General features: G+C 61.6%; 1 protein-coding gene across 4 annotated transcripts in view; it reads right to left on the bottom strand.

The window, feature by feature from the left end:
• Nucleotides 1–594: 594 nt before the first annotated feature.
• Nucleotides 595–12526, bottom strand: part of ARVCF (ARVCF delta catenin family member) — a 50840-nt gene continuing 38908 nt past the window's right edge. The window contains exons 5-20 of one of the 4 annotated variants that reach the window (XM_041729076.1): nt 11882–12405; nt 10102–10601; nt 9316–9499; nt 8382–8499; nt 7813–7984; nt 7137–7154; nt 6123–6194; nt 4598–4725; nt 4162–4312; nt 3690–3888; nt 3492–3603; nt 3315–3405; nt 2939–2992; nt 2466–2551; nt 1894–2010; nt 595–1453 (exon numbers count right to left, since the gene is read on the bottom strand). In XM_041729076.1, the coding sequence (XP_041585010.1) occupies nt 1906–2010; nt 2466–2551; nt 2939–2992; nt 3315–3405; nt 3492–3603; nt 3690–3888; nt 4162–4312; nt 4598–4725; nt 6123–6194; nt 7137–7154; nt 7813–7984; nt 8382–8499; nt 9316–9499; nt 10102–10601; nt 11882–12405 (2514 nt within the window). In that variant the 3' untranslated portion in view covers nt 595–1453; nt 1894–1905. The remainder of the gene's footprint in view (nt 1454–1893; nt 2011–2465; nt 2552–2938; nt 2993–3314; nt 3406–3491; nt 3604–3689; nt 3889–4161; nt 4313–4597; nt 4726–6122; nt 6195–7136; nt 7155–7812; nt 7985–8381; nt 8500–9315; nt 9500–10101; nt 10602–11881; nt 12406–12526) is intronic. The other 3 variants (XM_041729080.1, XM_041729078.1, XM_041729077.1) reach the window with 3 other exon arrangements.

Below are 12526 nucleotides of genomic sequence, written 5' to 3'. Positions count from 1 at the left end.
TGTCCCATCTCTGACCAACCAGGCACCAGGGAAAGGTGGACAGGGGGCCCTGCCACAGTGCAGGATGTGGGCTCTCAGGCCCCTGGCCCCTTGGGGTCCCTGTGTGGTACTGAGTAGTAGAACTAACCTCCCCCATCCTGCTCGGCTTCATTTATGGAGGCTCAGACCAGCTCTGGCACTTCTACTGGCTGCCCAGCCAGCAGGTGATGAAGTGGAATTGCTTTACATCTACCTAAATCCACAGCTGACTAAATCCCCAGTCGCAACCCTGGCCCTCTGGCCCCAGGGCCGCCTGGCTACCTCAGGGGCTCCCCAAGAATCCTGCCCATCCCCAATCCTAGCTGAGCCCACCTGTATGCAGACCAGACACCACGTCGGAACTCGGTGCAGCCCGCCCAGGAGCTAGCCCTCTCCCTTGTGTAGAAGCAGGTCACAGTGAGTCTAGGAGGACACGTGCACGAACACCCCTGGGGCCTGGGAGCTGAGCCCCCTCTGGACATAGCACATGGACACCCAGGGCCACCTCCACCCATTCCCACTGGGCAAACGGAAAAGCAAGCAGATTGGGCCAAGAGATCTGAGCCGCAGAAGATAGACAGTTTCTGTGTTGCTTTTTTTAATTTTTAAATTTTCTTACAAAAATTTAGGTGTTTACCAATACAGTCTTATTTTGGTTTTGTTTTTAATGCTTTTTGTCAGTGTTTTTCTTCTGTTTTGAAGTCACAAACAGCAGGCACTAGGCAGCAGTCCCCCACCGCTGCCGCAGGTCAGTCCCGAGGTGTGACTCAGGGCAGACGGGATTTGGTAGGCACGGCCAGGCCGGAGTCGCTCAGGGACGGCCCCTGCTGCACTGGGGTTCCCACGCACCTGAGGGCAGGGTGGGGCCAAGCACAGCCTGACCCCCAGAGCGGCTCTGCTGGGGTCTGCTCGGGCCAGCCCCCACCCATGCTCTGCCTGCCATGCAGGGTGGGACTCAGAGCCCAGTGGATCCCCTCTACCTTCTGGAGTCAAACTCCTTCCCTGAGCCCCCCTCTCCCTCCCCTGCTGCCTGCCCTCTGGCTGGCCTGCAGGGCTCCTCTGGGCCCCTGCACACACAAGAGCACACTTCTACACAGCCAGCCCCAAAGCAAAGCTAGGTGTCCTGCCCTGCCCCCTCCCTGGGCCCCCCCTGGCAGGCCGGCTGGCTTTCTCTCTCTCTGCAGTCACACAGCACCATGTCAGTAAACAGCTAACTCAGCCTAGGGAGTTAGGAGGGAGGGAGCAGGGGCAGGAAGGAAGCTGTGTCCAGAACATCCAGCCCTGGCTCCCGCCGAGAGACGCTGCCAAGCCCTGCCGCCAGGGGGCTCCAAGCTCCACAGCAGGGTCTGTGAGGGCCCCCCGGAGTTCCCATCTGGAGTTCCCATCTTCCCGTGATCAGATCAGATCCCTAAGAACAAATGGCTGGGCCCGAGACCTAAGGAGGGAGAGGGGAAGGTTCAGCCAAGCGGCCTGGGGGCTGGGCGGACCCCTTTACAGGCCAGGCCAACGCAAGTGTGGACAAAGGCAGCTGCTGGGGTGGCACAGGCTGATCCCGAGTCTCAGCATCAAGGCCCATCTGACTCGCTGGTCGTTGGGGGGCACTGTGCTTGAGGCGTTTAAATGTGGGGGCAGGGGAGCCATCCCTGTTCTGGCCCTGAGGACATAGCGCCTGAGCCCGGGCTGCAGGCCCAGGGAGGCATGTCCCTCTCAGCTCCCAGCCTGTGCCTAAGGTGGGCACTTGTGCCTGCTGACCTTGAAGCTGGGGTCCCACCAGGGAGACGGAGGGACAGAACATGCAGCCAGCACAGATTAACAAAAAGCCCCTTCCCAGGGGACGGGGAACGGCTGGACGAAAAACCAGACGAGAGAACGTACCAGGCATGCAAGCTAGACCCAGGAATCAACGGGCTGAGGCTTAGCGTCCCCCACGGCGTCCACCAGCCTGACCGCGGGCCTGCTGGGCCCAGGAGGAACCTTCCTGCCGGGGTCGGGCTGCAGCGGACAGGCAGTGAGCAGGAGGGCATTAGAGCAGAACAGAGCAGGTTAGTCAGTGCGGACAGGTAGGGGCTGGGCTGCTCAGTGGATGAGGCAGGAGCTGAGCTAGTGTGGCTCACATAGATGCACAGTGATGCGTGGACACACACAGGCCTGTGCCCAAAGCCAGGGGACTATCACAGAGCAGGCTGGCAGGTGCTGCCCTGGAGGTGGGACAATGGTGGGCCCTCACCCACCGCTTCCTCCCCGCTGCCCCAGCCCCCCACACGCAGGCAAGAGGATGAAGACAGGCTTGCTCAGAGTCCCCTGGCTCGGTCTCCCAGCTCAGCTGCCCTGCAGGTGAGCCCACCCCAGGTGTACTGGGCGTCTACACTCAGCACCTTGCCAGGGCCCCTCCCAGTAATGCCTTAGTTACATCACCTCCCTAGGCACCTGCCCACAGCAATACGTACTTTCAACGGTTCCTTCTCAGAGGCCTCCCCTGCAGGGTCACTGCCTCGAGCCCTTCGCTCCCTCCGGTCCATAGTGGAATATCCATCTTGGGGTGGGGGACATGAGGGGAACTCTGAGGGGCAGGCACCACAGGGGCATATCTCCCTCTCAGCCCAGACACAGGGGGCCCCAGACACGGGACATCTGGATATGACCCCCAGCACTGTGCTGGAGGCCTAGGCCAGGTCTTCTCAAGGCCCCTCCCACCATGGTGGCTCAGAACTCTCCAGCCCCCCCTCAGATGGCAGACCAGAGACCTTAGCTGGAGAGCCTACCCTGTTCAACAGCACCCCAAAACCAAATCTCTTTTCTACCCAGCATCTCCTTGGGAGGCCTTCCCAACACCAAACACACAAGGCAAAACCACCTGGCTCATTACATTGCCCCTTCCCGCCCTCCCCCAGGAAACAAGCCACCCTGCATCAGCACTCACCTGGGCCAAGTGCCTCCATGGGGATTACGTCCCGGCTGCCTGGCTTCTCAGCATCTGCAAGGCACAAGCCAGGTGGCTGGCTGGTTGCAAGAACCAGTGGAGATACCAGGACAAACCCATAGCAGGCTGGCCTCCGTGACCCTATGTACCCTGCATCACTAACATCTTTGCACCATCCTGCTGGGCCTCTGCCACTGACACCCCCCCCGCCACTTAACATCCATGTGGACGCTGTGGGTAGAGAGACTGTAGGAGGCTGCAAGCCAGGAAAGGGCCCCCCTACCCCTTACCTGCCTTGTCACCAACAATGCACCTAAGTGGAGGAGCATCTCGTGTACCTCAGGGATAGGTGTGCACACCCCGACCCCGTATTCACCAAGGCTCTTGTCCACCAGTGGCAGGGTGCTGTCGTCAAAGCCTCCGGGACTCGGTGTTCCTTTGGGTCCCTTAGCAGCAGCGGCAGCTGACTGGGGTGGGGAGCGCAAAACAGTGTGTAGGTCAGGGGCACTCTTGTGGGGGCCTACCCTGGAGAAGTGAAAGAGGAAGGCCGCACCTGGAAGCGCGCCTTGGTCCAGCCATCCTTCTGGAGGGCCCCTCGCAGCTCCTTGAAGCTCCACACGGTCTGCAGCACGTGGGACGCGGCCTTCGCTTCGCGCACCGATTGGCTGCGGCCAGGCCCAGGGCGGGGTCAGCACTCGCCCCCCCCTTCCCGGGCCCCGCCCCTCCCAGGCCCCACCCCTTCCCCGCCCACCTGGCAGCGCCCAGGGCCACCAGCGCCGGGATGCCTCGGGCCTGCAGCAGTGAGCGCGCATTGTCCAGGCTGTCGGACACGATCTCGTGGATGGTGTTGAGCACGGCCACCACCGTGTCCTCCTCCAGGCGGGCCCCGGGTCGCGCCGGAGCCTGTGCATTGCGCACGTTCCGCACCAGCTCGGCCATGGCATAGCTCCCTGAAGGGCAGGGGCAAGTGTCAGGACGGGGAGGAACGGGATTCACACGGGGGCCTCCACCAGGAGAGAGAGCAGCAGGGAGCTATGGACAGGGGCTAGGCCTTGGGACCCTTCGGGAAGACATCAGCTCCAAGCAGCTGGGACTGGAGGAAATGACAGGGGCAGGGCTGAACCCTCCCCACCCTGCTGCCCCAGCCCCTGCAGATGGGACCCCAGAGCAGCCCCCCCCCCCCCGGGGCCTGCATCCTGGCCCTGTCCCACCAGCATCCTCACCTATGAGGTCCTTGTTGCGCCGGTCCAGGGAGAGGTTGCGCAGGGCGATGGCGACAGCGCGTACTACCTTGTCTGTCTCGGACTGCAGCAGCTCCACAAGCACCGGAAGGCCACGCTCCTTGCGCACCGTGGCGCGGATGTATGTGGCCCACTGTGGCGGTGGGGTGGGGAGTGTGCTCAGCACACTGGGTCACACAGCTGCACGCCTAGACACTCTCCTAGCCGAGCCCCAGATGTCCCCTCTGGCTTGGCCCTTCTCCTGCCCTGACAAAGCTCTACCCAAGCAACTCAACTCCAACTCCATCCCCCGGACCTCGGGGAGGCACTGTATCCCATGCGGTCCCCAACAACTCCCCACCCCCAGCCTGGCCAAAGGCAGAGGCCGCACCCCCAGCGGACCTAGGACTCTCCCTCCCTGCCAGATCCAGCCTCTCACCATCCAGTTGCCGGCACTGAGATTCTGCAGGGCACCTGCGGCCGCCTCCAGGGTGTTGAAGTTCCGGCTCTCCGTGAGGAGGGAGAGGTAGAGACGTACCACCTCGGGCTGATACAGCAGCTCAAAGCCTGGGCACAGAGCACCCACCGCCCGCGGTCACCCAGACCCCCGCTCCATTCCCCCCTCTCCTCCCATCAGTGCTCTCATGGCGAGTCAGCTGGGGCCAGGGATGGGAAATGGTGCAGCCAGGGAAAATGTAACATCAACACATCCCCCCCCCCTTATGGGCCACTGGAGGAAAAAAGCATTCCCGCTTCATGGGACAACAGAGGCTCAGTGAGGAGGCAGTGGGTCTAAGCGAAGTCACTGGTCCCTTGACCCTGCCTGGCAGCCAGAGCATCCAGGAGGCCTGGGGTAGAGAGGGAGGGGGCAACCAGGGCTGTTCCCCTAGCAACCGGACCCAGACTCCCTCACAACCGGGCCAGCTCTCCAGGGCAGATAGGCTGTGCCACTGGGGGCAGGGGGAGCCCTAGGAAAAGACCCATCCTCCCTGGGAACAGGGCCCGTTCTCCCCTACATAACTTAGGCTGTTATGGGTACAAGCCCCTAGCTACAGGGCCTGCCTTCCCAGTCTGCACCCTGCTCAACCACTCCTGGCCCCCATAAGTGAGGCCCTGCCCCCACAGGGCAGCAGAGTTGCTCTAAAGTACTCTAGGGGGAGGGGCTGAGCGGCCTTTCAGTTGACCTGGACCCAGACATTACTCCCCCTGCCCTGTCCTCCCACACCCACATCCTATTACCTGCTCCCCATTCCTCACTGGTCTCTCCACTCCAGCCTCACTGGGCTTCCTGTTCCCCCAATGCCCCAAGCATGTCCCCCACTCAAGTGTTCCCTGCGAGGGTATTCACAGGCACTGGTCCCTCTGCGTGTTGTTTTCCCCTAGACCTCCCAGGGCTGGGGTCTTCCACTTTACTTGGGGCTGTCTGGGCTTGCAGGGTGGGCCGTGGCCTGGGGCTCACCAGGGCAGATCACTCCTCCTCAGGCTGGATTTGCAGTGTACAGAACAGACCAGCACACAGTAGGGCTCGGACAGACACAGCAGAACAAGAAGGATAAACCACTCTGCCCTCTGTACCACCAGCCCCTGTACAAGGTCTGACTGCACACCCTTGCTCCCACATCCCGAAGTGAAGGTGAGCACCTCAGCTGACACTAGGTCCTGCCTAACTCACCTCTGCCTTCACTGAAGGCCTCGGCTGTCTCCTCTAGTCTTTCATGTGCTGTGTGACCTTGCAAGTGCCTGGCCTCTCTGTACCTGTCTCCCGCCCTGCCTGGAGTGGCCCATGGAACTGACCCTGATTCTGAACCCATGCCCGGCACCCGGGGACTGGACGGCCTTCTGGGGAACCCCACACTTGTGGGCTGTCTCCCCATCAGATCCCCAAGGCCCTTCGAGCTTGCTTGGTAGCACAAAGCTTCGCTACCTGGATGGGCATGGGTTGAACTCTGCCTCTGCCCACTCACCTTTGGCAGCCTCGGTTCGCTTGGGCAGGTCCAGTGTGTCAAAATTCCGGTCCATCTCACCATCCTTCTTCCCTGGAAGAGGACAGATGGAGGTGAAGTAGACCCTGCAGGGGCAGGATGAGCCAGGAGGGTGGACATAGCACTTCCCTGCCCAAGGCCCAAGAGCACCCCCAAGCCTGGGACTGGGCACCAAGAGGCCCTGGGAAGGGCAGTGGTGACAGTGGGGCCTGGGGGTGTCCCAGCCTTGCCCCCAGCGGTCAGGGCTCATCACCTGTCAGGTGCCAGGAGCCGGGAGCCCAGGCTGGGTGACGGGGAGGTACAGAGAAGCTGAGGGCTAGCAAGGACAAGACCTGCCTGGCTGCATAGTAAAGCAGGGCTGGGGCCAAGTGTTCTAGCCACAGGGAAATGCCCGCCTGGCAAGGAGACCTCCACCCGCAGGCCGAGCCCCTAGAGCAGCCCCACCTAGCATTTCTCAGCCTCGGCCTGCACCCCTTGGTGAGTGAGTGCATGACTTCCCACTCCCCCTCCTCTCAGATGAGGGAGCTTCCTTTCCTCTGAAAGGCAGCACTGCTCAGTGATCCAGGCTCCCTGTTCTGCCCAGCCTCATGGGGGCTTTGTGTGGTCCCTTTAAGCCACACATCACCTCATTCCCAGGGGCAGACTTTGCTCACTGGGGCCCACAGGGACAGACAGTCCCAGACCCTGCCCTCCACCCCCTCACTCTCCCTGCTCAGCTCCAGCCCTGCCTGGGTAGCTGAGTCTGAGGTTACACAGGAACAGCCCACTGGCCTCCCAACAAGTCCAGGGCCAACATTCCTGCCATTGTCATGTCCACACAGTTGTCATGGAAATGGCTGCCTAGGGAAGGGACTACTAGGGATGGGGCAGGGCCCTGAGGCTGGACCGCCCTGCAGTCGTCATGGAGATGATCGCCTGGACAACCAGGGGGAGCGGCACCTCCCTGGTGCCCAGCGCACCCACCAGGCCTGGACAGCAGGACAAACAGGGACTCACCTTGATGGAACCACTCCTCTGGGCGGCCGGAGGAAGCACAGGAGAGAGGAGACGAGCCTGAGTGGGCAGCGCCCTCCCATGCCCTCCCAGGAGGCCTCGACTTCCCACTGCACACCCCAAGTTGAATAGACGGGTCGTGGAATCCCACCCAGATTACTCTGGAGGGCTGAGTGCCCAGAAGTGGAACAAAAAAAGTGGAGGCCTGGGGTCAGAACAGGTCCACATGGGGGGCAGGGGAGGAGGGCAGGTGCCAGGGAATGTAGATCCTGGAACCTGTACCCAGCAAATGCCGGTTGGGATGGTGTGAAGGCAGGGTAGGCATCTCAAGGTCTTCAGGTGGTCTGTGAACGCCAAGAGGCGGCATCATCTTCAGCACTTTCCACACATGGGCCCAAAGAACCCCTCCCAGAGCTGAGTCCAGGCAGCAGCAGGAACACCACATATATTCACTCCTGCCCTCCCCTGGGGGGCCCACAGTGCAGATGAGGGAAGGCTGGCTGGTCAGCCGGATGACCCAGGGGCTCGGTACACCCTCCTCGGCAACCTGCTTTCCCACCTGCCCATCAGGAGCTGATCAGGTGGTCTCTGGCTTCTGTGATGGCCATGGGTATGGGGGCCCTTCATCCTGGGGTGGCAGGGGGAGTCCTAGAGTGGTACCCCTGTCCCTCCCACACACCTTTGGCCTTCTTGCCACCGAAACAGCCAGCGTCATCCCTCCTCCGGCGCTGGGATCCTGCAGCACTGCCTGGGGGCCCAGGCTCAGCCTCCTGGTACCTGTCAGCCCCAGGCACCTCCTTGTGTACGTGGTAGGACAAGTTCCGCATGATACACACGCAATTCTCTACCGACTGTGGGGAGAGGAGAGTTGATGGAGCAGGGTCTGGTGGGCAGAGAGGCTGCTAGCCCTCCCAGCGAAGCCCAGCCACAGCCAGTGTACTGGGGGTGTAGAGATGGGGACCCACGTGGCTGAGGACTCCCAGGGAGGGCTGAGGAAGAAAAAAGGTGGGAGAGCCTACTACATGTAGGACCTCGTCTGGGACGTCATGGGTGTCCGCTCCAGTGTGGCCACGTGGGGTGGCCCACGCCCAGGCGCTGCCCCAGACCCCCACACCTATTCCTCCTGCGTTGCCCAAAGGGGTCAGGCCCCTGGGCCCAGTTCTTGCTCTGTCTCTCGACCCTTTGTAGGATGTTGTGAGACTGATCCTGCTGGGGCCTGCTAGGCCCTCCCCATCCTGCTCCACTCACCTTGTTGTCCGTGTCCTTCCTGCCCACAGCTGACTGCAGGGCGTGCAGCAGGGCATCCACCAGCCCTTCACATTCCCGGAGCCGCCGCCGGGCCTCTGCGCCATCTGAACTCACGTTCCTGGGTGGCCAAGAGCGAGCCCTATGACCCCTGACTCCCATGGGAACTTCCCAGCCAAGCACTCCCCACTCCCAGCCTTGGGGTCTTGTCTTCATCTATAAAACAGGGTCTGATGCCACCCTGTCAGGGCTATTGAGTGTCCTGACCACTGAGACCCTAGGGTAGAGCCCTAGTCTGCCATGTGTGTGGGGCAGGGGGCCTTCTCTGATCCCAGCAGAACTGAAAGGGGACAGAACGGGGTCCAGAGTCCTGAATCCATGCACAGATAATTCTGGGCTCCCACTACCCCAGTGGCAGTTCTGGGTTCCACCTTACCCCGTGAAGACCCCATAAAGCCATGGGGGTACATTCTGATGAACAGGCAGGACCCTGGAGACCCAGGACCACCTGTGAGGACTCTGTAGGGATACCTAGGGTGGGAGGGTTAGGGTCTGAGGATGTGAAATGAGGCCTCTGAGGTAGACAGGATGAGGGTCCTGGCTCCCCCTATCCTGGCTGCCGTGGTGATGGGAGCGTGGGTCAAAGGTGAGTGGGGCTGGAGACATAGGGTACTACATGAGATGGTGGCAGACCTTGTCCAGAGGCTTCCCTTGGGGCTGAGTAAAATAGCCCCATCCAGTCCCATTCTCAGGACTCAGGCAGCAACTGTAGTGTGGATGTGAAGCTCCTAAAACTTGGGTGGCTAACTGTCTTCCATGTTACTGAGGATATTCCCAGGTATGCACATAGGCTCTAGTGCTTGGCTCCTGCCTCCTTGACCAAGAATAGCCCTGGGCGGCTGCACAGAGAGTGCCCGAACCCGGCCCCCACCCACACCTCAAGCAACCCGATGTGTTCTTGAAGACTGTTGTCCACTCGGCATCCCTTGGCTTGGAATCCTCATTGGGCTCGCGCTCCCAGCCCGAGTGGGGCACAATGACCTCATGGGTCAGCGTCTGCAGGCCGTGGTCAATGATGACCATCTTCAGGGGCTCGTAGGATGACAGGTTCCAGAGTGTGCCTGCGGGGCGCCATCAACCAGCCAGTGCTAACCACACAAAGCACTGACCTCCCTACCTCCCCACATGACCTCGCTCAGGACGTGCCCCAGGTCATACCAGAAGATAGTGACAAAAGCCATGAGAGGACCTGGGTGCCCACCCTGGCCCAGGCAAGATGTGCAAAGGCACCTAACAGTACTACCAGCCGGGAGGAAGCACCAGAGGGGCTGGGACACAGAGCAAGGGCTGGTGGGGAGCCTGTGGCTAGACAAGCAGGTGCCTTCTCTTCCCCTATCCCCTCTGAGCCACATGGGTGAATGGCACTACCCCTCCACTGGCTCCACCTGAAGGTGGTCATATTACCCTACCTGGCCATCTGGGTCCCCTAAGTCACAATTCCCCCAGTACAGCTCCCCCTGGAGGGGGGGACCTGGAGGAGTATGGATACATGGGGGCAGGTGGCAAGGGGGCCTGCCCAAGGGGCAGAGACACTGAGGACCTCTCAGTCTAAGCCATGCCTGCCCCAGCAGTTGGACTCCTGACTGCATGGGTGGGTGGGAGGGGACACCTGTTCCTGGCCAAACCTCGTTCTCCTTCCCCCAAGGGATGACGGTGCACTCACCTGTGACGAGCTCTCGGACCTCGTTGTCCCGGGCTGCCCGCAGCAGGCGCACCAGAGCTGGCACGCCGCCACAGTCCCGGATGGCAGCCTTGTTGTCCGTGTCTCGGCCGTAGGAGAGGTTTCGCAGGGCCCCGCAGGCCCGCCGTCGCACCTCCGCCCTCGGGTGGTCCAGCAGAGCCACGAGCAGAGGAAGGCCCCGCAGCTGCCGCACGCGCCGCTTGACACCCTCATTCTCGAAGCACAGGTGCTGCAGGTAGGCAGCCGCGTTGGCTTTCACGGGGTCCACGGGGTGCCGCAGCATGGCCAGGACCTCCGGCAGCTCGGGGTCCCGCCACCGCGGCTCCTTACGGGCGCTGTCGACGGAGGGCGACCGCCGGACCACTCGGTCCAGGCTGCCCAGGCTGCCCCGTTCTGCCTGGGCCAGGGGTGCGGTTGCAGCAGAAAACGGGGGCCGCTCCTCCATCAGCTCGCCGCCATCATCTGCCACTTCCTCGTAGGCCCTGTGCAGGCGGGCAGGGTGCAGGGACGACTCAGCAGTGCCACAAGGCACCTGCTCCAGAGCTACTCATCCTATATTCTCTGGAGGACACAAACCCAGGAAAGGTGGGGAGAGGCCCGTACCATTGATACTTGACTCCAGGCACCGAGCGGGTGCCAAGAGTCCCATGCCAGGACAGCAAGAACTGACTCACAGCCAGTGACACAGCTAAACGCCAACCAATGGTTACCAATGGTTATCAGGGCTTGGATCTCCCTGAGATGGGGAGCTCATTTATTCTCACCACCATCAGCTAAGTGCCAGCCAAAGGTTACCAATGGTTATCAGGGAGAGGGTCTCCCTGAGACGGGGAGCTCACTTACTCTCACCACCATGCAACATTCCCCAACTCTGAGCTAAATGCATTTCTATGAAACATCTGTCTGTGACTGGTGCCCTCCTGCCTTCTATCGAGGCCCATCTCTGCATGTGGGATCTGCTGGGATGTGGGGGAAAGAGGTGACCCTCCGTGCACACAGCCAGCCTGGTAGGACTAGATAGGGGCATTCAGGCCACCAGTCCTCCAGAGCACAGGATGTCCTTGTGGGTTGTCACCAGCAAACCTACTTCTTAGGGCAGGGACTGGGGCTAGAAGGGGCCAGGTATCTTGTCTGTGTTCACACAGCATAATCCATACCAAGGGCAGCCCGGGTGGCCCAGTGGTTTAGTGCCACCCTCAGCCCAGGGTGTGATCCTGGAGACCCAGGATCGAGTCTCGCGTCAGGCTTCCTGCATTGAGCCTGCTTCTGCCTCTGCCTGTGTCTCTGCCTCTCTCTCTCTCCCGGTATCTCTCATGAATAAATAAATATATAAATATTTAAAAAAAGAATCCATACCAAGGCTGTATGGATTCTACAGATAAACAAACTGAGGGCAGAGGGGACAGACCCAGAGTCTACAGCTGGGAAGAGCTGGGTAGCCTAGTTCCTGGGATATAGCTTCTGTACACGGGGTAAACTGAGGCCTGGGGAAATGCAGAGGAAATGCTCTGAGCCACTTACACTCATGTCTTCATGGCCACCTGCCTGGAGCAAGGGTAACAAGCATTGGGCCCTGTCACCAACTTCCTTAATGCCCAAGGGCCAACAGGGAGGATGCCCAGGGGAACTTCCACTCCCCCAGAAGCTTCCCTTGCTGCTGTCCTTGAAAGGAGCTGTGGCCAATTCAAACTAACAGGTGTAACTAACGGAGAGCCCCAGCAGCCAGACTTCCCGGAGGCGCGGCCGGTCACGGGGTGCTCACCTGGCACGAAGGCCACGCCCACACTCAGGCCTCCTCCTCGTGGCAGTGCCATAGTCAGGCTCCAGCTCCGGGCCGCCCTCATCCTCAGCAGTCAGGCTGCGTGTGTCGTCCTCCAAGCCATACGGCTCCGCCTGGAAGCGCTCGGGCTGGGAGCGACCGGCCGGCGGCGTGGGCTCCGGGCCCGGGGGGAAGGCCTCACGTCGGCCAGGCAGTGTGAAGCAGCCATCGACGGGGCCCGGGCCAAGGGGGCCACGTGGGGGCCGCACGCCCAGCCCCCGGGAGAGACTGCCGTAGCTGGGGACATCACGGGGCTCGGGGCCGTCGGGAAAGCCGCCCCCGCTGCTGAGGTAAGCACGGGAGAGCGTGGCTGCCGGACCACCCCCACGGAGCAGGAAGTGCCGGTCCAGGGGGCCATCTGCGAAGGGGCCTAGCGGGGGGCCGCCGTCCAGCACGGGGAGCCCATCTGGGCCGACGGGCACTTGGCGCACTGTCCTCGTGGTCACCGTCTTGACCGTCTTGGTGACCTAGTGGGTAAGCAGGTGGCCGGTGGGCTGGCTGAGCAGCCTGAGAGCCCAGACACTGCCACCCGGATGACAGGTGGACCCTGGGAGGCCACTCTCATAATAGAACTGTGGCTGCACAGCC

This window comes from Vulpes lagopus, chromosome 14 (assembly GCF_018345385.1).
Source record: "Vulpes lagopus strain Blue_001 chromosome 14, ASM1834538v1, whole genome shotgun sequence".
NCBI classification, from domain to species: Eukaryota; Metazoa; Chordata; class Mammalia; order Carnivora; family Canidae; genus Vulpes; species Vulpes lagopus.
Note: the sequence above shows the minus strand (reverse complement) of the source record. Positions and strands in the feature narration are given on the sequence as shown.